The 23,682-nt window shown below is 36.4% G+C and overlaps 1 protein-coding gene across 1 annotated transcript in view; it reads right to left on the bottom strand.

The window, feature by feature from the left end:
• Positions 1-6,387: 6,387 nt before the first annotated feature.
• Gm28710 (predicted gene 28710) overlaps positions 6,388-23,682 on the bottom strand; it is a 90,649-nt gene continuing 73,354 nt past the window's right edge. Inside the window, exons 19-21 of the mRNA NM_001378608.1 lie at positions 18,480-18,610; positions 17,103-17,201; positions 6,388-6,930 (exon numbers count right to left, since the gene is read on the bottom strand). Coding sequence (NP_001365537.1) covers positions 6,855-6,930; positions 17,103-17,201; positions 18,480-18,610 — 306 coding nt within the window. The 3' untranslated portion in view covers positions 6,388-6,854. The remainder of the gene's footprint in view (positions 6,931-17,102; positions 17,202-18,479; positions 18,611-23,682) is intronic.

The raw sequence follows: 23,682 nt of genomic DNA, 5'->3' as shown, positions 1-23,682 counted from the left end.
CATTGATGGATTTCTGTATATTGAACCATCCCTGCATCCCTGGGATGAAGCCTACTTGATCATGATGGATTATCTTTTTCATGTGTTTTTAGATTCAATTTCTGAGCATTTTTAAATATTTTTTGCATTGGTATTCATAAGGGAAGTTGGTCTGAAGTTCTCTTTCTTTGTTGTGTCTTTGTGTTTTAGGTGAAATTGTTATTGTGGCTTCATAGAACAAATTGGGTAGTGTCCTTCTGTTTCTATTTTGTGGAGTAGTTTAAAGAGTGTTGATATTAGATCTTCTTTGAAGGTCTTATAGAATTCTGTACTAAATCTATGTGTTCCTATACTTTTTTTGGTTGGGAGACTTTTAATGATTGCTTCTCTTTCTTTAGGGGTTATGGGACTGTTTAGATGGTTTATCTGATCCTGATTTAACTTTGGTATTTAGTAACTGTCTAGGAAATTGTCCCTTTCATCCAGATATTCCAGTTCTGTTGAGTATAGGCTGTCATAGTAGGATCTGATAATTCTTTGAGATTTCCCCAGTTTCTATTGTTATGTCTCCCTTTCCTTTCTGATTTTGTTAATTTGGATACTGTCTCTGTGTCCTCTTGTTAGTCTGGCTAAGAGTTTATCTTTCTTGTTGATGTTCTCAAAGAACCAGCTCGTAGTCTTGTAAATTCTTTGTATAGCTCTTTTTTGTTTCTACTTGGTTGATTTCAGCCTTGAGTTTGATTATTTCCTGCCATCTATTCCCCTTGAGTGTAATTGCTTCCTTTTGTTCTAGAACTTTCAGATGTGTAGTCAAGCTGCTAGTGTATTCTCTTTCCAGTTTCTTTTTGGAGGCACTCAGAGCTACAGTTTTTCCCTCTTAGCATTGCTTTCACTGTGTCCCATAAGATTGGTTATGTTGTATCTTCATTTTCATTGAATTCTAAAAAGTCTTTACTTTCTTTCTTTATTTATTTCTTGACCAAGTTATCATTGAGTAGAACATTGTTCAACTGCCTTGTGTATGTGGGCTTCCTAGTGTTTTTGCTGTTATCGAAGAACAGTCTTATTCCATGGTGGACTGATAGGGTACATGTAATTATTGCAAACTTTTGTGTCTGTTGTAGCTTGTTTTGTGACTGATTATATGGTCAGTTTTGGAGACATTACCATGAGGTCCTGAGAAGAAGGTATATTCTTTTGATTTAGGATGAAAATTTCTGTAGATATCTGTTAAATTCATTTGGTTCAAAACTTCTGTTAGTTTCACTGGGTATCTGTTTAGTTTCTATTTCCATAATCTGTCCTTTGATGAGAGTGGGGTGTTGAAGTCTCCCACTATTATTGTCTGAGCAGCAATGAGTATTTTTAGCTTTACTAAAGTTTTTTGTTTTTTTTTTTTGTTTTTGTTTTTTTTTTTATGAATGCGGGTGCCCTTGCAATTGGACATTGAATGTTCAGAATTGAGAATTCTTCTTGGTAGATATTTCCTTTGATGAGTACAAAGTGTCCTTTATCTTTTTGGGGGTAACTTTTGGTTGGAGTTGATTTTATTCAATATTAAAATGGCTACTCCAGCGTGTTTCTTGTGACTACTTGCTTGGAATTTTTTTCCCCAGCCGTTTTACTCTAAGGTAGTGTCTGTCTTTGTCACTGAGGTCCATTTGCTGCATGCAGCAAAATGTTGGGTCCTGTTTACATATCCAGTCTCTTAATCTATGTCTTTTTATTGGGGAATTAAGTCCACTGATATTAACAAAAAGCGAGTGTTGATTTCTGTTATTTTTGTTGTTAGGTAATTATATTTATGTGACTATCTTCTCTTTGGTTTGTTAAAAGAAGATTATTTTTTTGCTCTTTCTAGGGTATAGTTTCCCTCATTGTGTTGTAGTTTTCCATTTAGTATCTTATGTAGGATTGGGTTTGTGGAAAGATATTGTGTAAATTTGTTTTTGTCATAGAATATCTTGGTTTGTCCATCTATTGTAATTGAAAGTTTTGCTGGGTATAGTAGTCTGGGCTACCACTTTGTTCCCTTAGGGTCTGTATGACATCTGCTCAGGATCTTCTGGCTTTTATAGCTTCTGGTGATAAGTCTGATGTAATTCTGATAGGTCTGCCTCTATATGTTACTTGACATTTTTCCCTTACTGCTTTTAATATTCTTTCTTTGTTTAGTGCATTTGGTGTTGTGATTATTATGTGACAGAAGGAATTTCTTTTCTGGTCCAATCTATTTGGAGTTCTGTAGGCTTCTTGTATATTCATGCTTCTCTCTTTCTTTAGGTTAGGGTAGTTTTCTTCCATAATTTTGTTGAAAATATTTATTGGCCCTTTAAATTTGGAATATTTGCTCTCTTCTATACCTATAATCCTTATATTTGGTCTTCTCATTGTGTCCTTGATTTCCTGGATATTTGGGGTTTGGAGCTTTTTGCATTTTGCATTTTCTTTGATTGGTGTGTCAATGTTTTCTATGGTATCATCTGCACCCAAGTTTCTCTCTTCTATCTCTTGTATTCTGTAGGTGATGCTTGCATCTATGACTCCTGGTCTCTTTCCTAGGTTTTCTCTTTGCTGAGATGTCTCCCTCTTGATTTTTTTATTGATTCTATATCAATTTTTAGATCCTGTATGGTTTTGTTCGGTTCCTTTACCAGTTTGGTTGTATTTTTCTGTAATTCCTTAAGGGATTCTGTGTTTCCTCTTTAAGGGCTTCTACTTGCTTACCTGTATTTCTTAAAGGGAGGTATTCAAGACATTCTTAAAATCCTCTATCATCATGAGCTGTGATTTTAAATCTGAATCTTGCTTTTCTGGTGTGTTTGGGTATCCAGTACTTGCTGTAGTGGAAGAAGTGGGAAATGACAAGTAGCCTTGGTTTCTGTTGATAAGGTTCTTATGCTTGCCTCTAGCCATCTGATATTAGTTTGTCCTGCTCACTCTAACTGGAGCTTTTCCCTCCTGTGGGCCTGTAAGCCTATGATCTTTGTTAGCACTGCTGGGTATGGTTTGGGTGCAGAGTGCTGTGAGACAGTCTTACCACCAGGGTGCAGATGGAGACCAAAAGGATCCTGTCCCCAGGTGCTCCACTGTTCCTGTGCCCTGTGCACTCCTGGACAGTTAGAGGGAAAGTGGTGCTCTCTTCACTAAGCTTAGGAGTGAGCACATTTCTTAAAGAACAGCTCTCTCCTTGTGGGATTTGTGTGTGGAGGACTATGGAACAGCCTTAGCTCCCAGGTGCAGATGAATACTGCTCTTTTATGGTTTTTTTTTAGGTGTATTTTGTTTTAAATCTTATGTATGGTAGTATTTTTGATGGGATGCATAATTTCACACAGAAGTTTACTATCTAACCAGCAGGAGTATTTCTACAACCAAACCTCTCAATCTGAAGTTTAAGGCAGACACTCCAATAAGAAGTCATATTCTCATGTCCAGAACCCAGAACTGAGGCAATTTGCAAAAATCATTAACTAGAAGTGCACAAGACTCATATTGAAATCAGTTCATTGAGTCTGTGTTATCACCCTGACCTCAAAAATCAGATATTATTATAGATATTATTTTTAAAGTTGTATCTTATGTACATGAGGGTTCTATCTACATGTATATCTACTGCATGCCAGAAGAGATCCTTAGACACTATGATAGATGGTTGTGAGCCACTCCATGGGTGCTGAGATTAAACACAGGACCTCTGGAAGAGCACATTGCTCTTAACCTCTGAGCCATCTTTTCAAAAGGAAAAAATATTGTAAGGGATGGCTCAGATCACTATGAGCAGTGCCCTCCCTGAACAGGTCATAGGAAAACATAGGAAAACAGGCTGAGCAAGTCACAGAGAACAAGACAGTAAGCAGTAAGCCTATTTTATTGCTGCCTCCAGGTTCCTTCCTTAAGCTCCTGCCCTGCCTTTCCTTAACTAAAAGCTAAATAACCACTTTCGTCTGCCTCCTGAAAAAAAAATGTTAGAATCTAGACATCAGGTAAAATAAAGAATCTCAGGCCAAGTCCAGTTTAGTCAAAGTCCAGCATGATGACAAATTTCTCAATTCTTGTTCCATTTGCTGACCATTTTTAGTTCTCAGACACATAATCACATGTGACATGAGTTAGGCACAGTTCTTACAGAATTAGTATTTTTGCCTGTAAAAAAAAGGTCAAATATAAGGCTTTGAATCTACTCTCTCTATGATAAACACAGTGTATTAAAAACATCACTTCTGGAGGAGTGAGAACCATGACCTTGATTAGTCATATCCAATATACATAGATGGCAGTGTTGGTTCCCATCATAAGACTTTCCAGTGCAATAATCAGGATGAGAAGAAACAACCTCAAACTCTGCCCACAAGTAAACTCTTCCCACATTTGGGAAGATTGCAGCAGCTGTGCTAGAGAGATCAGCTCTGCCTCAAGTGCATATTAGGAGAATGATGATTTGCGCAGTGTTCTTTATATGCATCTGAGAAAAGAATCAAAAATAGATAATAATAATAAAGGCCACTGGTCTTGTTTGAGTTAAGTAAATCCTCATACTTCTGTTATAGTAAGTCCAGAGGAACCATGGCTATTGGGATATGTCATCACATTGATGCATTTTATCCTCAGTGTCACACTGATAATGCAGGTGTGCAAAGTAAGGAATTTATAGGGCTTGCAAAGATGCATACATAAATATTTGAGAAGGATAAAATCCACACACTTCAAAGAATAGTTATCTCCATTGGATTGATTTGTTTGTTTGTTTTGTTCCCACACATCTTGGTATATTGTGATGCTAACTTAAAAGACTCAAGAAAAATTATTCCTTTTGGTATTCCCTATTCACTAAGAGGAACAAGAAAAACCCAATATCTTTAAATAATAAACTGATCTATTTTCTACATTTATGTATAGGTCTGAATTGCATATCTAAATTGTATTCAGCAGAGAGTGCTACAACATTAAAAACAGAAAACAAAACAAAAAATGCTATTTCTGAAGTGTTAATAATAAAGTGACTGGATATGGAATTTGTTAAATGCCTATGTGGCCATATCATGTTCATTCTAACAAACCAACTGAGGCAAAAACTGAGCAAAGTCTACAACAGTGCAGGTAAAATAAAAAGTCTCAATATATTGAGATAACATGTGCTAATGTATTAGGATCCAAGTTTGCTACATTTTTTGATGACTCTGGCCTTTACACCATGCACTAGTAGTCTATGTTCAGTTACATAAGTTGACCCAGTTCTTAGAAGAGATAAAAGCCTACATCTGATTATCTACTGATCTTTCATGATATGTGGATGACAGCAGAAAATTGACTGCTGCTGGCACAGCTGGTTAGAGAGCTGCAACTACTATTTGCTATTTCTTTCCTACTAGTTATTTTAGATTATTTTTCAGCCAGAATTGAAGCCCCATTGCACCCTTTTGAAAATTCTATTTCCAGCCAATCATTGTATCACTGTCTTTAACATTTATCCCCAAAGTACCAAACAGTAACATACGAATGTATGCTAAAGAATTGCAATTTCACACAATTTCACATATACTAGAAGAGGAAACTTCTTTGATGATGGATTAAGAAAGGCACTGATCTTATTCTGGTAAGTATACCAGAATGTCATTAGGAGTCATTTTATTGCTATGATCCTTTAGCAGAAGAGTGGTATTTGGTTCTATCCTAGGCCCATAACCTATGCAATCTAAGGTTCATGGCAATCTGAGCAATGTCTGACATACACAAGTTACTGTGTGTGTGTGTGTGTGTGTGTGTGTGTGTGTGTGTCTGTGTGTCTGTGTGTGTGTGTGTGTGTGTGGTGTCTGCATGTGTTTGAACGTATTTCTCGTGTTTTTCCTTTAGTCTGGTTTGTGAATTTTTTGAATGTTTAGTTGCCTATTGGTTGATTTTATATATATATTCTATTTGGGAGGGAGGATCTGTAAAGAGTTGGGTGTGGGGAAACCATGGTCAGAATATAACATTTCATTTTTCTTATTCTTAAGTAAAAAAATATTTAAAAATTCATTTTCAGAGAATCTTACTTAAGATGTACCTATTTTTATAAATCCCAGGTAAGTGAACTTAGCTATCCTTCTTTGCATTGCAACTGATAAAATGCTACTCACTATCAGAACACCAAAGTTTTGAGTTTGGCTGGTACATAAGATTAAACAGGGCTCATGGAAGAGTTTTAAAATAAGGGTGGGAAAGATGGCTATGCAGTTAAGAAGCTTAGTGATCCTACAGAAAACCTGGATTTTATTTCCAGGACCCAAATGAGGTGGCTCAAAACATTCTGTAACTCCAGTTCCAGGGTATGTAATATTTTCTTCTGTCCTTTGAAGGGACTTGAACACACATGGTGCACATACAGACAAGTAGACACCCCCATACACATAAATAAAAACAAGTTAATTAGAAAATGTCATTGTTTATAAGATATGAAATTATCATACATGCTCATCCTTGTCTTTCAAAACTAAATACAAATATCTTGGTAACTTAACAAAGAATTTAGTCTTCTAGTGTGTATTTTATGTTCTGAATTAATCTGTATAATGGCAATCAATCCTAAATACATTAAAACTAGTTATTGAGATATTACCACAATCTGAGCACAATTTAGATCAGTGTATTTTCAACTGGTGATAAATAAGTCACAGTAGATTCTTAACTGTTCACAAACATATCTTTATGGCATATAAATCTTAGCCCAAGTGCAGTGGTAGAAAAGAGGTGCATCAGAGCATGTGACAAGTTATACAAAAGTACCAGGCTATGTTGGAAAACTTGATGGTCTTTTATTTTTAAAAAGCTGTGTTTTCAAAGACCTTTTCAAATAAAGCAACATGGAGATATAGTAACCTTTCTTCTGGTTAAAGTCAAAATGTCTCCCGTTGAAAAAAATTTCTTTTCATCCCCTTGTCTGGTTGTTCAGTCGATACTGCATTTCTGTCACTGATGAAAGAAAGAAATACTGAATTAAATTTTAGTAAAAAATTGAATATCAAGCTAAGTATCTTGACATCTTGACAAATTCTTGACACCTCCTGTCTGGCTGTTAAATAGATATTACCAATAATATCTGCTCACTCCATTTTTCTAGGTTCTATAGAGCAGTCTCATTGAGAGATTAACAAGGAGAATTGCAAGATGCACTTTTCTGAAAAATTCTGTTATGTTCTAAGAGACCAGAACTTTTTCTGGGGCTCACAATCATATGCTGGGTACCTGCAAATGCAAACAAAGTGGTAATATAAATAATTTCAAGTAGTCTAACTCTAACCCTCTCATTGCTGGGCATGATGGCACACGCCTTTAATCCCAGCACTTGGGAGGCAGAGGTGAATTTCTGAGTTCAAGAACAGACTGGTCTACAGAGTGAGTTCTAGGACAGCCAGGGCTATACAGAGAAACTCTGTCTTGAAAAACCAAAAACCAAAAAAAAAAAAAAAAAAAAAAAAAAAAAAAAAAAACACTCATTAAACCAAAATAACCCTATTGAATATGGTTTGTGGGAGATTTAAGGGTGGAAATTCAGGTTCTGGAACCAGAGTACTTGTAAATCCTGTTTCCATATCTACCATCTATGACTCCTGTACAAGGTTCTTGATTATTCATTGTATCTATCTTCAGAGTAAAATAGTACTTAGCTCCTAGAATAGCTATGAACCTCATATGAGTGTATATCTTTATACTTTTTATAAAAATGACTGGAAACTCTAAGGATTTTTGTCATTCATGATAAGAGGGAAGGTCTCTCTTCCCATCCTCTCTAATGACGAATTTAGGATATCATATTGGATATGTAATCCTAGTATTAAAGACATTTACATAGCTATCAAATGAGGAATGAATACTATATGATGGTGGTTTTTAGGGGGCTTAGTTGCCATCTTCATTATTCTTAGGAATTCATTATCAGTATTTCCCTTTATTCTGTTTCTTGAAATGAGAGCTGAATGATACATAGTTTTCATAGTAAACTCAGTTGCCTAATATTATTTAGCTTCATCTCATTTAATTTTCAAGATAAAGATCATAAGCATTTACAAAATCATGAGAAAATGGAAGACTCTGGTGAATAAATATGTGTGAGTTGTTTTCTAACTTTGGGGGGCAGGGAACATGTGTGGAGTTGACCCTAACTTGCTGAGAAAGCTCAGTAATGGTTACAAAACAAACAAAAACAAGAAAACAACAACAACAAAACACAATGTAAACTTTGTTATCAGGTTCTCACATGTAAACACATGCATGTAGGCAGAAACACACATAAAGGCAATCACTGTTCTTTAGTTGGACAATAGCTCTCCACATGGAATGTATGGTGAAGAAAGCATTGCTGCAACCCTTGATCCAAGTTGCACAAAGTGATGAAGAAAAGCTTAAGATGGGAAATATTTGATGAAAAAATAAAGGTAATGGCATTGAACTTGAATTTTACATAACAAAAATAATTTAAAGTAAAAGTAGTTTGCAAAATTGGCAAAAGTATATTAAATTTAATCAGTAAGAAAATTAAATAAACTAACACTCTATTTCAAGTATGAAGCATATAAAGTCATTCCATGGATACAAAATAATTGAAAAGCATGAAACAAATTATTTGATGTTAATAATAACCATTTTTCCTTCTTGGGGGTCTATCACCCAGTATTTGTAGAATCGTGGTTTCCAAGGCTGAATCCATATGACAGTTCAGTGGCCATGGGGAATTTGCTACAATTTTTTCTGCAATTTTAAAGTCCATATCTTATCTTATCTTTTGATGTGTTAAGTTAAAATAGCAGAATAGTTCACACATAAACATTAATGAGTAGTGCAAAGGTGCATTAAATTTGTTCCTGGAAATGTATACATTTCAAGATAGGATGACAAATGTGTAGAATATAACAAGAGAGCAAATAAAATGCCATCCTGAGTCTTATTCAGCCCTTATGCAAAGTTCATTCATGCAACATGCTGCGTGGCTTGGTTTTGGGAACTTGACTAGGGTGACATAAGAATGAAGAAATGACAGACACACAGGCATAAGTACTAAAAACCTGGGATCAGGTGGGCTTGTGAGCCTGATGGAGCAACACCAATGTAGTAATCTGATACTCCAGCACATGTCTTAAGTGTAACATGGACAGAGAGAGTTATCTAATCTCCATAGGAGCACAGTGTCACATTTCAGTCACTAGGAAGGAAGGTGATTCTAGACTCTGTACACACTGGTCAATTTTTGGTAAACCCTTGTATTTTTACCAGAGAAAGGCTTTGCCAAGTCCTGGAACTTGATCTCATAAAGGCTTCGCAAAGTCCCTGTGGTGTGACTCGCAGGATTTTTATCAATAATACACATTCACTCAGGACTTTATCTGTTTCTAATCCATGTCCTCAGAGCTTCTTTCACTCACCAAATGTTTATATCATTAAGGTGATATATTTGCATGGTAATTTACTAAGTTGTAAGAGAACATCATGGTTACCTCTGGAGACAGAATAAGATTAGTAATGCACACTGGAGTCATATGAGGCAGAGACTGGTTGTTTCTGTATTACATCCTTAGTCAACCAAAACTTTGTTTGGATACAGGTTTCTGCAACTACTAACAATTAATGTCAACTACAGATATAAGAGAAAGAACAGACTAGGAGTGTATGGAAACTAAGCAATGATATTATGACTCCAAAATATTCCCAACTCCTCTTTGACTCTCTATACTTCCCACATATGAATCAAACAATACCTATTTTTCACCTCAGTTACCATTTCAGTAAAGTGTCTCCATATCTTATCATTACACACACAAGACAGAGAGATTCAGACAGATGAAGATAATGTCCACATATACAGCTTTATACCATCTTTGGACAAAGATAAGGTCCTCTATGTTGTGCTACTATTCCTTTTCCTCAATGTGGGAACTAAAAAGAGGGCCCTGGGGAAGAGAGGGAGGAAAGACCCATGCTCTGCCAGAGTTCCACCTATGCTCTGGTCAGGCAGGCGTGGGAAAGCTGCCACAGGCTTTCCACTAAGCCCAGGGTGGTCATCCTCTGACCCACTCTTTGGGGGTAGACAAGGGGCAGCCCAACCTGGGAGCGCGGGGCTACTCTCTAAAGCCCCGGGGTTATGGGAGAGAAGGATGAGGGAACAGAGGTTCATACACCAGCAAGAGTGAGTGCAGCAGATCTTGACTGGAGCACAGGATCTGGGAGATTAGAAAGGGCTCCTTAGGAGAAAGCCTATCCTGTCCTCCAAGCATGGCAGGCCTTGATGAATAGAAACTGTCTATGGTTTTAGAGCTTTATTATAGAAAGGCAGGGGGGAGAGAGAAGATAGAAGAGAGAGAGAGAGAGAGAGAGAGAGAGAGAGAGAGAGAGAGAGAGAGAGAGAGAGAGAGAGGAAAGGGTAGAAAGAAAGTAAGAGTGAGAGGGAGAGAGGAGAGGACAGAGAGGAGTGAGAGAAGAGGAGAGTAAGAGAACAAAGGAATGAGAGAAGTGAGAGAGCAAGGAGAGGCCAAACAACCTCTTTTAAAGTATGCTGTCTTATCTTACTGTTGATAGGTAACTGGGGAGGAGTTTAGCCTGAAAGTCAGAAGTTTGGAACATTGCCTACTTGATTTCTAGCCACATTTCTCTTGTGGGGGCTATGGGGGAGGGGCAATAACTTAGGCAGGAGCCAGAGTTCTAGGAGCATGAGGGAATGCCTACCATGTCATGTAGGGGAATTATGACCGTTCCGGGGTTCAGACCTCAGCTTGACTGGAGACCAGCCTGTCTGTGCATAGCCCAATACCCCACACCTCTACTCTATGTTTTAAAAATCTCTGGAAAAAATAGATTGTACCTGATTGCACACATAATTTTATTATTAATCCTTAAACCTTGTTATCCACATTCATAAAGGTTACCAGCAGTACTCAAATAGAAAATCCCCTTTAATCAAACATAATTTGAATACATAGTATTTACTTAGCACAAGGCATAAGAATTTAGTTGATATTTCATATTGTCTTCAAATACTGGTTGGTTACTCAAGAAAGAGTTAAGTAGGTCAGTGTACCGGCTAGTTTTGTGTCAACTTGACACAGCTGGAGTTATCACAGAAAAAGGAGCTTCAGTTGAGGAAATGCCTCCATGAGAGCCAACTGTAAGGCATTTTCTCAATTAGTGATTAAGGGGGAAAGGCCCCTTGTGGGTGGGACCATCCCTGGGCTGGTAGTCTTGGGTTCTATAAGAGAGCAGGCTGAGCAAGCCAGGAGAAGCAAGCCAGTAAAGAACATCCCTCCATGGCCTCTGCATCAGCTCCTGCTTCCTGACCTGCTTGAGTTCCAGTCCTGGCTTCCTTGGTGATGAACAGCAGTATGGAAGTGTAAGCCGAATAAACCCTTTCCTCCCCAACTTGCTTCTTAGTCATGATATTTGTGCAGGAATAGAAACCCTGACTAAGACACTCAGAAATGGTTTAAAACTTGTAAACTACATAAGCACCTTAAATATAAAAGTTTCCTTTACAAAAGAAAAAAGGCATGACATATTGTGACAGAATTTAAAAATGCAAATGACACTATCATATCAGAAGTAATGAAGTATATTTGAGACTCTGTATATTGGCAGACATTGAAGACATGCTGATCTTTGTCAGCTAATGATTTGAAAAATTGGCAATATGATCTTTGCACAAAATTTTATTTCCAGTAGGTTCCTACAATATTATCAATAAATAGTTCATGATTTATACAATGGATACATAGTTTGAATTGCTAAGAAATACAGGAAAAAAAGAATAAGGCAATATATGGGGCAATTTCCTTGCATGAAAAAAAGATTAATTAAGACTGTTCAGGTAACAGTGGAGGTTAATGGGAGATAATAAAAGTACTTGAAACTACTTAAATAAAGAATTATGTCTGAACTTTTGCAATATACATTTTTGAAAAGTACCTATAAATCATTGTGATCACAAAAAGAAACAATGGCTATATTAAGAGTATAATAATTTATATTATACATGATCTTTAAGCATAAATGAACATTCTTAGTTTCCATAATTAATATTTTTAACATAGTGAAATCTTGATAGTATAATATAAGTCACACAATAATGCTTCTTTTCAGTGTTTTGCAAGCTTTCCATGTTTTAGAGTCAGAGGTATTGATTGATATAATATGCTTCTTACCAGGATCTACTGCATGTCCATCATAAACTACTGATGGCTGGAAAAAGCATTTATAATTATTATTTTATTCCAAGTTTTTATCACTATATGCAGATTATAAATTATTAGTTACCTCATAAATACTAATGAAAATAATGTTTTACAGTTATTCCCTATTGTTCTAGAGTCCTTTATACACAAGAAATCTGAGAACAGAGTAATTGTCTTGCTTGATGCTATTACCCATAAAGCAGCATTTAGTGTTATCTCCCTACTAAATTTATGTGAACAGGTTTAGAGAAATCACAATTAGGACAATTCTCTCCTAAATTTTATGGGTAAGGGGTATATAAATAAAATATTGACCATATCAGGTCAACTTTTTCAAATTGAATATATATATATATATATATATATATGTGTGTGTGTGTGTGTGTGTGTGTATATGTGTGTGTATATATGTGTGTGTGTGTGTGTGTGTGTGTGTGTGTGTGTGTGTGTTACTGTTATATATATATATAGCTGTTAGCTGTTACTCAGTGCTTCTCACTAAGAAGAGTTGGGATGGGTTCCTATAAGGCTGAATGGTGTCACTAGAAGTACTTTAAATTAGAATTGTAGGAATTTTAGAAAAGCAAAATTTTAGTGACTTGCCGTCTCAGGCCGTACAAATTAGCAGAAACAGGGCAGAAAAATATTTTTTATGAAATTATTAGAGAAGGGTAGTTAATATGTAACAAGAGTTGAACACTGAGATAGGAATGAAGACACCATGGTACCTAGAAGATAGACTAAGTTTTTGCTATGGCCTTTTAAGTGCCCAAGAGAGATTTTAAAAGATTTGTTCATTTATTTAAAATTGTGTGTGTGTGTGTGTGTGTGTGTGTGTGTGTGTGTGTGTGTGTACGCATGTATATGTAGGCATCCAAAAATACCAAAGACACCCGATTCCCTAGAGGTACAGTTTACAGCCAGTCATAAGCCAAAAGTTGTAGGTATTAGAAACCAAATTTGGTTCGACTGTAAGAGCAGCATCTGCTGTGAACTACTGTGATACATCTGAATTTTAAATCTAATCTTGCCTTTTTGTTTGAGAAATGTTCAGAGATATCACAGTTCAAAGTGAAAAGACAGAGATATGTTAGAAATAGGGGAAAAATGGAAGAGCTGTCAGGGATCTTCATTCAAAGTGGGAAAGCTAATTGATCATGAATCTTTAGTTGGCCTGGATTGTTGATCTGCCCTTTGAAAGCATTGTCATAAACTGTAGTGAGTTAAAAAACAGAACTATGGCATTTTCCTAGGAAACATACTGTAGATTCATGTTGTCATACACTAGATATGTGGATTTCATTGGGATTGGAGAGTTCTAAATGAGTTTAAAGGGAATACTGGGAGAAAAATGTGAATGCTATGATGATCTGAGACAGAAACAAGGTGCAACATTATGTGATAATGGAGAAAGAGAATGCACACAGTTCTGGAGATGGTTCCATGTGTAAGGGCCTGTTTTGGAGGCATGAGGACCCAAGCTTGTTTATCTAGCACCCAATATAACACTGGACATGGTCAAGTTTGTCTATAACACTAACAATGAGAAAGTGAACATATATATCAATAGAATCCAAGAGCTTAGTAGCCAACAATCCAAGCTAATGAATGAGTGTTGGTCTACAAAAATAACATGAAAATTGATTTAGAAAGATATCTAATATTGACATCTGTCTTTCATATGCCTATATGTATATATTCACATATATACACATATGCATACATACACAAGTACACACAGAAACACATACATATGCACAGAGCGTAAGGAGAGAGAGAGAGAAAGAGAGAGAGAGAGAGGGGGGGGTATTGAACACAACAAAGAAAAAAAGAAAAAGAATCATGACAATCAATATAAAAGAGTTGGGTAAGTTGATAATATCTTAATATTTTTAATCAAATTGAGAAATAACCAGAAAGGGATATATTTGTAATATAGAGCTTTAACAGTGTTAAAACATTCACGTCAAAGTCTTAAGATCTATTATGGGAAAGCATGTCTAGAACGAGTAGATCAGGGACAAAGGAATTAAAGGAGTGACTGGTCATGATATATGTTGACCATGTTTGAGAAAATTCAGTACTTCATGAAAGATGTCAGAAAACACACTGGGAAAGACTCCTTGGAGCCAGGGAATAAGTTGTTCATTAGTTTAGTGGAAAGCTTAACATGATAGTATTTGTAAAACATGATAGTCCCTGTGTCAACATGAAGTAATTTGAAAGAGTAAAGAAATATAGACAGGAAGAAAAAAGGGGTTTAAAAAGTAAGTTACAAATTGCTTCCACAGTCTTTGAGATATCTATCAGGATTTGTGTACAAACATAACTTCAGAGATAACTTGCTTCATGTGAAATACATTAAAAATGCTTCAATGAGGAAGATAAAAGAAGTCATGTTCTGGATGATACACACATGCCCATACATACTACGTGACAGAGCAAGGATATAATGTGTGCAGGCTTCTGTGGATGCACTTATCCTAGAATAGTACAGAAAATTAGAGAAGATGGTACCATGGATCTGTGAATTAGCATGTGGAGTCCTAGATTATGAGAAAAAAACAGAAAGAGAAATGCTGGTCCAACTGCAAGGAAAAGTTGTGAAAGGTTGAGAAGTTTTAAAGTCATGTTTAGTGCCAAAGTGAACACTCCATTTCCCATCTATAAGGCAATGCAACTTCTTCATGTGACCTCCCAGACTCATTCTTCTGCAGTTCCCCTGCGTGTTCCTCTGCACAAGGACTGTATAGGTCTCTAAAATCCTATGGTGCTTACTATATGTACTACATATTTTGAGACTTTATCAATTATCAGCATTAATCCTTCTATTATTATACTTATATTTCTCTATAATGAAATATGGGCTTATGGATAATGAAATATATAATACTCTACAAAGAGACCTTTATAGTTATTGAAAAATAATCATTGAAATAATGCCATTTATTAATGTTACATAAGCTGAGTTGAAATATTTTACTTGTTAAAGACAGAGAGTCTCATCAAGTTTTATTGCTGTAGTTCAAAAGAATCCAGGTTTTAAGTCATTGCTTTAATCACAATTTATATCATAGCTCCTTCTCCCAAGGCTTAGAGATCACTGCAGAAAAAGGGTGAAAAGTTTTAAGAAACAGTGGGTGACTGGAACAAGACAGTGTGAGATAAGAGCTTCTTCACATGTAAAATAACAGCCACTGGGAAAGCACCTACAAGACCTGCACAAGATGAAGTTCCAGCATGAAAAGAAAAGGCAGTCATATAGTCTCATCTTAGACAAGGAGCTATTGGCAATCAATGCTTTCTAGCAGAAAAAATCTGTTCCTTTAGAAATGTTCATGTTATCACTAACATGCATAGTATGTGCTGTGGATTAAGATAAATATTTCAAGTATGTTCTGCAATAGCTATGAAAGTTCACTGAGTTTTGGCACTAAAACAAACAAAAAATAAGAAAAAAAAAACCCTCAGTTTTCTTGAAGGATACAGCCCTTGTGGTGGCTAATCAGGCTCCAGTAGAAGGTTCTACACCCATACACATGCTGGCGTTACTTAGCGAATTCAGTATGGGGACAAATCATCGTAGGTTGAGAGGAAATAGTCCTGTTCAGGAGGAAGCAACTAAAGGAGGCTTTGAGCAGATGGAATGGGAGGGGTGAACTTGATAAAAACTACATTGTATATGTGTACAAAACTCTTACTCAAACAATGACAAATGCATTTAAAATAACATATCCTCATTATAACACACAAACAGAACTCTCTCATAAGACAGGTTGACATATGCCAGGTATTCACTGGATAATTGTGTTGATAAAGATGAACAGACAATAAAGTTACCCTTAGCAGTGACACCACTACATTATCTATGTAATTTAATTTCACCCAAAGAATGAACAAAGGAGACTTGAAAGCTATCTCAGCAATACCCACCACCAATTCGACCTCTACAAATATATCCGCACTGTCCTTGCCTCCCCATTGATATTATCAGCATTAAATCATTGAAAAGTAGGTGGGAAACTCTAATTTCTTCAAGTTTTGCTTCCACTATGAACTGAATTGAATAAATTCTCTTATTTCTATTCATGAGTTACTATTAACCATCAATTATTCATAAGTGCTTTTCGTTGTCTAAATTCTGTAAAATGCAAAAAACAGACATTCTAGGCTCTGCAGCATGATTTTGCTCTTTGTCCTTACTTTGTCATTTCCAGGCAGCAGGTTTCTTTGTGTGGTTTCTTTGGTGCCAACACTTAGTGAATTTTCATACATATTCGAGAACATATTTGAAACAGTTTTTTCCTTGTTTAACACAAAATATGCCTTTTGGTGCTAATATGTGCAAATAATAAATAATATAGCAGTTAACTTTTATTTTTATACTTACTTTACATAATGCTAGAGATAGGCAGTGCTTAAAGTAGCTTGAATATCCTCTGGCATGTTATAATACATAACTAGTTATGTTTTAAAGTTTACATTAATAGGCCCTATTATTAGTATCACATATTATATCTCCTAGAAATAAGTAATGTGTTTTGATGTTATGTGAAATAAAATTTCTGCACATTATTGTATTTGTTCTTGCTCCTTTTTTGTCCTGTTTGTCCCTCATCATTAAATAAACAATCTGAGTTTTAAAGTATGATAATGTTATCAGTAGCACTAGACTACAGCTCTCACTTCATGTCTGACTTTGTTCTCTGCTATGATCCCAGGCCTAGAAGTGTATTGTGTAGTCAATAAACATTGATGAATAAGGATACTTTTAAAAATTGATATAGAACCTAAAGATTTGACCTTTCAAAGCACTGAATATATATGTGTATATGTGTATGTGCATATATATGTATATATTTCAAATCACTTAGGGCTGAACTTGTAGAGCCTCACACTTCTTTATTTAAAGCATCAGGTCTGCTTTACCTTGGTACCTGCTCAGCATCCTTTTCATCCTGTACAGTCAGACTTGGTTGACTCTTCTGTCTGTGACAGTGAGGAAATAGTCTTGAGCAGAATTGAACACTGGAAGAAATCAAATACAGGGTAAGTATGTGAGTGTGCAAAACGAAATTGTAACTCATGCTCCTTCCCAACCCCCCACTGCTTTCCTTCCTAACTCCAAGTGCCCTTTTTTCTTAAACCCATTCAGTCCATTTAGTGTTACTTGTATGAATAAAAGTGAAGGAAAATCAACTAGAACATGGGTAGGTTATCAAAGGCTCCATTGTTGAATACGTAGATTCCCTGCCCCACCCCCAGCAGCAGGCACTTACTTCTCCACAGCTCCTCAGCTAGAAGTAAGAAATCATGAATCCCCTAAACCCCAGTCCCTGAAGGAATTCTGGCTGGCTCGATATTGAGCATGCTATGTGCATCCAGTCTCAGAGCTGTGAGCTTATGTGTGCAATGTCATGCCCAGCAAATGGCTCTTAAAATCCTTGGTGCAACTGTCTTCTTTTTTTTAAACCTTGTTGCAAACTCTTCCTTTATCATTGGGTCATGTCATTTTACCTTTTAGATTCTGTATTCCTTCTTTGAGGATAAAAGTCAAGATTAGAAGTATAATAGATCCATATAAATCCACTCCAGCTTCTATTTCCTGTACCTTTCTGTTGATTTTGTTTCCATTTACTCCTGAAAGTCCACTGCAGTGGCACTTTCTCAGTAAAATTTTCTCATGCCAAGCTCTCTAGACAAGAGTTCTAGATGCCATAGAAAGATGTTTACATTTCTGTCACCCCTTATCACTCTGCTCTGTGATCTAAGTCCTTTTCTACTAAAGGATGTGTTCCTGTCTGGTTCTGTCAGAGCACTCAGTCTGTTCCCACCCCTGTGTTCCTATAACCTGTCACAATAGCCGAACCACGAGGATTACAAGATAACTGCAGGACTATTTCAGCTCCCCATTCTTCCCCTCCCCCACACACACCGAATTACCACTAAGGCTCTTTGGTTTCTTATTTTGTGACTTCTGTCTATGCTTTGATAAGCTAATATGATAAGAGGCCCCAATCTTGATTGTGCATGAACAGTTTAACATATCATTTAAGGTTATTTTAAACAAATCCAATGGCTATAAGCTAGAATCATTCCATCATTTTGGTAATGAGTCTTGACGTTCAGGATAGAAGGATTTCCTTAATAATCAAAATCCACATATAAAACAGTAATCATGACAAATAATGGAAAGCAACAGAGAAAATTTCCATGTCTTTATCTCCTTTCTACCTGTTTTTGAGGGCATCCCTGATTGATTTCATTATGAACAAATTCAAAAGAATGCAACAGATGAAATCTTACTCTTTGAAGAGGCACCACACAACTGCATAAAGACCCATCATGAAGAGAACTCCCGCTAGCGTGAGCACTGCTGAAAACCAGCTGTCAGGCCTCCAGTAGTATGAGATCTTCCTTAAGACAGAAGTAGTAATCTGAGGAAATTGAACAAATACTTACTAAGCATTAACAATTGTGCAATTGACAAAAGTTTGAGATACAGTATATACTGAGAGGATTTCTTCATATTTATTTTCTTTATGATTAGTCCTGCCGGGAAATAAATTATTATTGAACTAGGATTGTTTTTACACATCTTTGTGGATTCTGTGAAAGTCTTTCTCTGGACAAGTTAATGAACAGTGACTAAATGGCAGAAAGGATGAGTCAGCCTGTTTTTACAGGACAAAGTATTACTTCAAAATGAGCCACACTACTATTATTGGATTTTCCTGTTTTCTACCAAGAATCACAGTATTCCCTCCTCCTCTCAACACACATAAATTTCCATTACTATCTCAACTGACCATTAAACAATGACTAAGTAATACAAGGTTATCATATTGTGACTAATATCCTTGCCTAAGGACCAGGGGAGTCCAGCAGATGGCAGCGTAAGATAGGGTAAGTTTGTGAATATATTGAGACATTTAAGGTAGTGTAAGCTATAAGGCTAGTTTCACAGGAATGGCAGAGGAGTAGGAAGTACTGAAAATGGGAGCAAAAGGAGACATAAAAGATCCATCAGCAGGGGTGGTGGATGAAATCCCATTGCTTGTGCAACTCAGTGAAAGGACTCCTAGCTGTGTTGGATTTGGGTAGTTGTTAAGATTGAGCATTGTATGACTAGCACAGTATAAAAGCAAGTGTGGGCATGTCTCAACAAAGACAGATGGGGAAATCAGATTATGCTTAAGCAATGCCCCTTAAATACTGTGATCTGCTTTACATAAATAAACACGGTTGTGATGTATTTCTAAATTATAAACAGATCAAATGGTGGATAATGTGTCACTTAGACATATAGCTTTATCTCCAGATCATTAAGAAATAGCTGGGTGGGGTGGCAGACCCTTGGAGTTCAAGCTGCTATGGAGCCTGAGGATGGAGGATTATTAGAGCTAAGGAGCTAGAGTGCAGACTGGACATCATAGTAAGAGTCCCTCTCAAAAACTAAACTACTACTACTACGACTACTACTACTAATACTAATACTAATACTACTACTACTAATAATAATAAAATATATCTCAGGTACAGTTGTCACTATATAAGGAGACAGAGTCTAACCTGCATTTGTTTAATTTTTTCCCTTACTTCCATCTTTCTTTTCTCTTCCTTCTAACAAGTAGTCACTAAATATTCAGTGGGCTCTGGGAATCAACATACAAAGGTCATACAATATCTTGAATCCCAGGCACACCATTTATTTACTAACGACTATGGGCCATGACTGATCAAAGTTATTTAGTAGCAATGGCTCCTAATTTGAATCTCAGGAGAGAGGGGATGACCATAGTGTATCTACCAGGGAAGAGCAGAGAGGAGTAGAGTAACTGTCTCAAGTCCAAAATGACAGAGATGGAGTCCACAGTCATACTCTTGTTTCTCCAAAGAGCACATTCCTTTCAGAACCCTGTGCTACTAACTCTGAAAGCGTTGTGACAATTTTAAGTTTAAAAAGTTCAGTGTGTAGCACGAAGGCACAGTCTCACAAACAGCCAGTGGAGCTCTGCATACCAGTAGCCAACGGTAGGAACCTGCTAGTGCTTCAGACTCACCTGTTGGTTTTGCCTCTCCTATCTGAAAATAAGCAAAGGTTTTTGAGGCCTTTTTCCCCTTTTGTTTTCTCCTGTGCTCACCTAAAATTTATGTAATGCTTTTTTATTTTTAAAAAGCCACACGTCATTGTGAAATATGTCAGTCTTCTACGATAAGTCAGGATGTGATGTGAAAAGAGCAAAATCTTTCTGCAGGTATTAATACAATATAAATGGCTTCTATTTACATAGCATGTTTATTACAAGACCTTTTGTGTCTCTTGTTTCATTTGATCCTAATAAAACCTTTTGTACAGCACACTGAGCTATTCTAATACATCTAGTAATCCCTGTACAATGAGTAAATATTTAAATGTGTATTTTGTGTAGCCGGGACACCCACGCTACATGCTTTCCATTGGTGATTCCAAAGAACTTGAAAGAAATGTGTTGGATGTGGGATTACACATTCTCATTGCTCACAAATCTTATTAAGCTGCTGCTCCACGTTTTATTTGCAAGTGTGGTTGTGACCCTGGTGTACAATAGTCTCAACAGAGGTCAGTGCTCGCCTGACCTTTTGTTGTAGCACTTGCCTGACTAACTTCCTTGCCTGTGGTCTTTTCTTTTTTTTTTTCCTGCTCTCCAAGCTTTGTCAATCTACCTAATTTCTTAACTCCCTGCCTCAGGCCAACCTTACTTTCTGTCTCAGGACACATTTGATCATTTTCTCCTTTTATGAATAAACCATGTGCTCACGAGTCTACATTTCCTCAACTGTGGCTGTTGCTTAATGTCTCTGCTTCTCGTTCTGTCCATCAAAACCTACCTAAAATTCCACTATCTCTTCTGGGACTTTCTCAGATCCTTCAAGCCAGAATTTGATACGACATCTGCCCTACATTTGTTTATCCTTCACAGCACTTGTCAAAATGATGTGTAACTTAATTTACTGGAAACCAACCTCTTTACTTACTGGAACTTCTCAGACTGTGTGCTAAGACCCCTTCGGTCTATTTTATGCCTTATTTACAACACTAGTCACATGATCCCTCAAACTTCATGCCTTGGTGTTTTTTTCAAGTTCCTTTTGGTTATGTCATTTTGTAAATATGTGACCTTGAGAAAATAATTTAACCTCTGGAAAAGAATTTGGACTTTCAGTGATAGTCAACTCTTTGAAATCAGTTAAATTTAATCACATTTTAAATGTGAAAACTTAAATATAGATGTGTTTAGATACATAAATTTCACTACTCAGTAAGAAATCTTATTCACACATTAGTTGTACAATGTTTTGAAGAAAATTGACTTTAGATATTAAATCTTGCACTTCATAGAATTCATTTTAAATTATACCTTCCTTGTTGTACAAAGTGTATGCATTTTATATTTGCTTTGAAATGTAGGGTGATACATTTTTCAAATGCTGTCATGTTTGTCTCAGTAGACAGTAGCCAGTCTAAAGGCACCCATGGACTCAGATGCAGGCCTGGTATTTCCTACAGTGATAGATAGGGATATAAAGAGTGAGGAAACACACTGTTCCGGATGATGGACTCTGGAAGTCATCAAAAATTTATCTCAGCATTAGGTAAAAACACTGGTGAAAATAGGAGAATGTTACATCTGTCATTCAGTCAGGCACCAAACCTCTTCCTGCTGCAAGCAGTTAATTTACTTTGCTTCATAACCTTAATTACTTAACTCATTATACTTTGCAAGGAAGACAATAATAATAATTTCTCTGTCATGGAATCTTTCATTAGTGTTCGGAATCTGAACCACAACAGATGCCCAAGTCTATAACATAGTAGGGCTCATCTTAGATTATTTCTGCTGCCTTTCATGGCCTTCTGTTTACCTCCTGCTTTAGGAGACTTTTTAAAAAAAGATTGTCTATAAGAAGTTTTACAATTAATGTTTATTCTCAAATACTTTATTAAATACAGAATAGATGTCTAATGAAAATGTCAAATAGCTTTTAAGTAAAACATTATTGTAGATAGTATAAGTTACAAAATTAATATTAGAAAATTTTAATATTATAAAGAAAACATAGAAACATTTTTCCTTAGTGGAAGTTGTAATAGAGAACTAAGTGATTTGTGCTCAATGCTTCGAAATAACAAGCAATCTATTTTTGTATGCTTTCAGTCAACTAAAAAACATTGATGAGGCATGCTATGTATTAATTACATCTTATGTTCTGGCCAGTGCACCAGGAAGTGTTGATACAACCTCTGCTAGTAATAGTTATTGACAGACTGAAACTGAAGTTCAATATAGTAAGTGACTCAGCAAAGGTTCACCTAGTGATGGAGAGCAAGAACTAAAAGTCAAGTCAGGACCTGCCACATTACTAAGGCTACACTCTGCCTCTGCATTTGGATGCAAGATTGTTTATGTATGAAAACTGTGTTAGCAGACTCTACCTGATTTGACATCACCACAAATTCCTTCATTTCAAACTTTATTTTTGTTCAGTATGGGAGCCTGATAATATTACAAATGAATGGCTATGAAAAAAAATTTACGTTTAAAGTTAAAGATGTTTGCCAAGAATTCTTGTAATTAAAAAAGAATGGACTGTTGGATTTAATTTTTAAATAGTGATAATGGTCTTTAAGCTTCTTATATACTATTATATTTTAGGTGATAATTCAATTAATTTATTCCATTAAATAAAAATAATGGCACAAAAGAAACAGAGAATTTTAAAACATAAAGATAGGCACTTGTTCTGCATGTGCTGATGCACAGCAGCGATCCTAGCACTTATGGGGCAATAATGTACTTGGAACACCCCACCCCACATCAAAAGTTATTCATTTAGAACACTGTTCTCTTGCAAGACGGTTTATTTCCTACCATTTACATATCTCACAACCGTCCTAAGTCCAGTGCTGTGGTATCCAATGTCCTTTTCTGATTTGCATCGGTCCCAGACATGCATGTGCTGTACATACAAACATGCATTCAACACACCCATTCACAATGAAATAAATGTAAAAAAAGAAAGAAAGAAAGAGAGAAAGAAAGAGAGAGAGAGAGAGAGAAAGAGAGAGAGAGAGAGGTAGAGAGAGAGAGAGAAAGAGAGAAAGAAAGAAAAAAGAAGTTTGAAGCCAGACTAAACTACATAGAAGACTGTCTAATAACCAGAGACTACACCACCTGGGGATCCATCCCATAATCAGCCACCAAACCCAGAGACTATTGCATATGCCAGCAAGATTTTGCTGAAGGGACTCTGGTATAGCTGTCTCGTATGAGGCTATGCCAGTGCCTGGCAAATACAGAAGTGGATGCTCACAGTGATCTATAAGATGGAACACAGGGCCTCCAATGGAGAAGCTAGAGAAAGTACCCAAGGAGCTGAAGGGGTCTGCAACCCTATAGGTGGAACAACAATATGAACTAACCAGTACCCCCAGAGCTCGTGTCTCTAGCTGCATATGAATCAGAAG

The sequence above is a fragment of the Mus musculus genome, chromosome 5 (genome assembly GCF_000001635.26).
Source record: "Mus musculus strain C57BL/6J chromosome 5, GRCm38.p6 C57BL/6J".
NCBI classification, from domain to species: domain Eukaryota; kingdom Metazoa; phylum Chordata; class Mammalia; order Rodentia; family Muridae; genus Mus; species Mus musculus.
The sequence above is the reverse complement of the archived record's forward strand: the minus strand, read 5'-3'. Positions and strand labels throughout refer to the sequence as shown.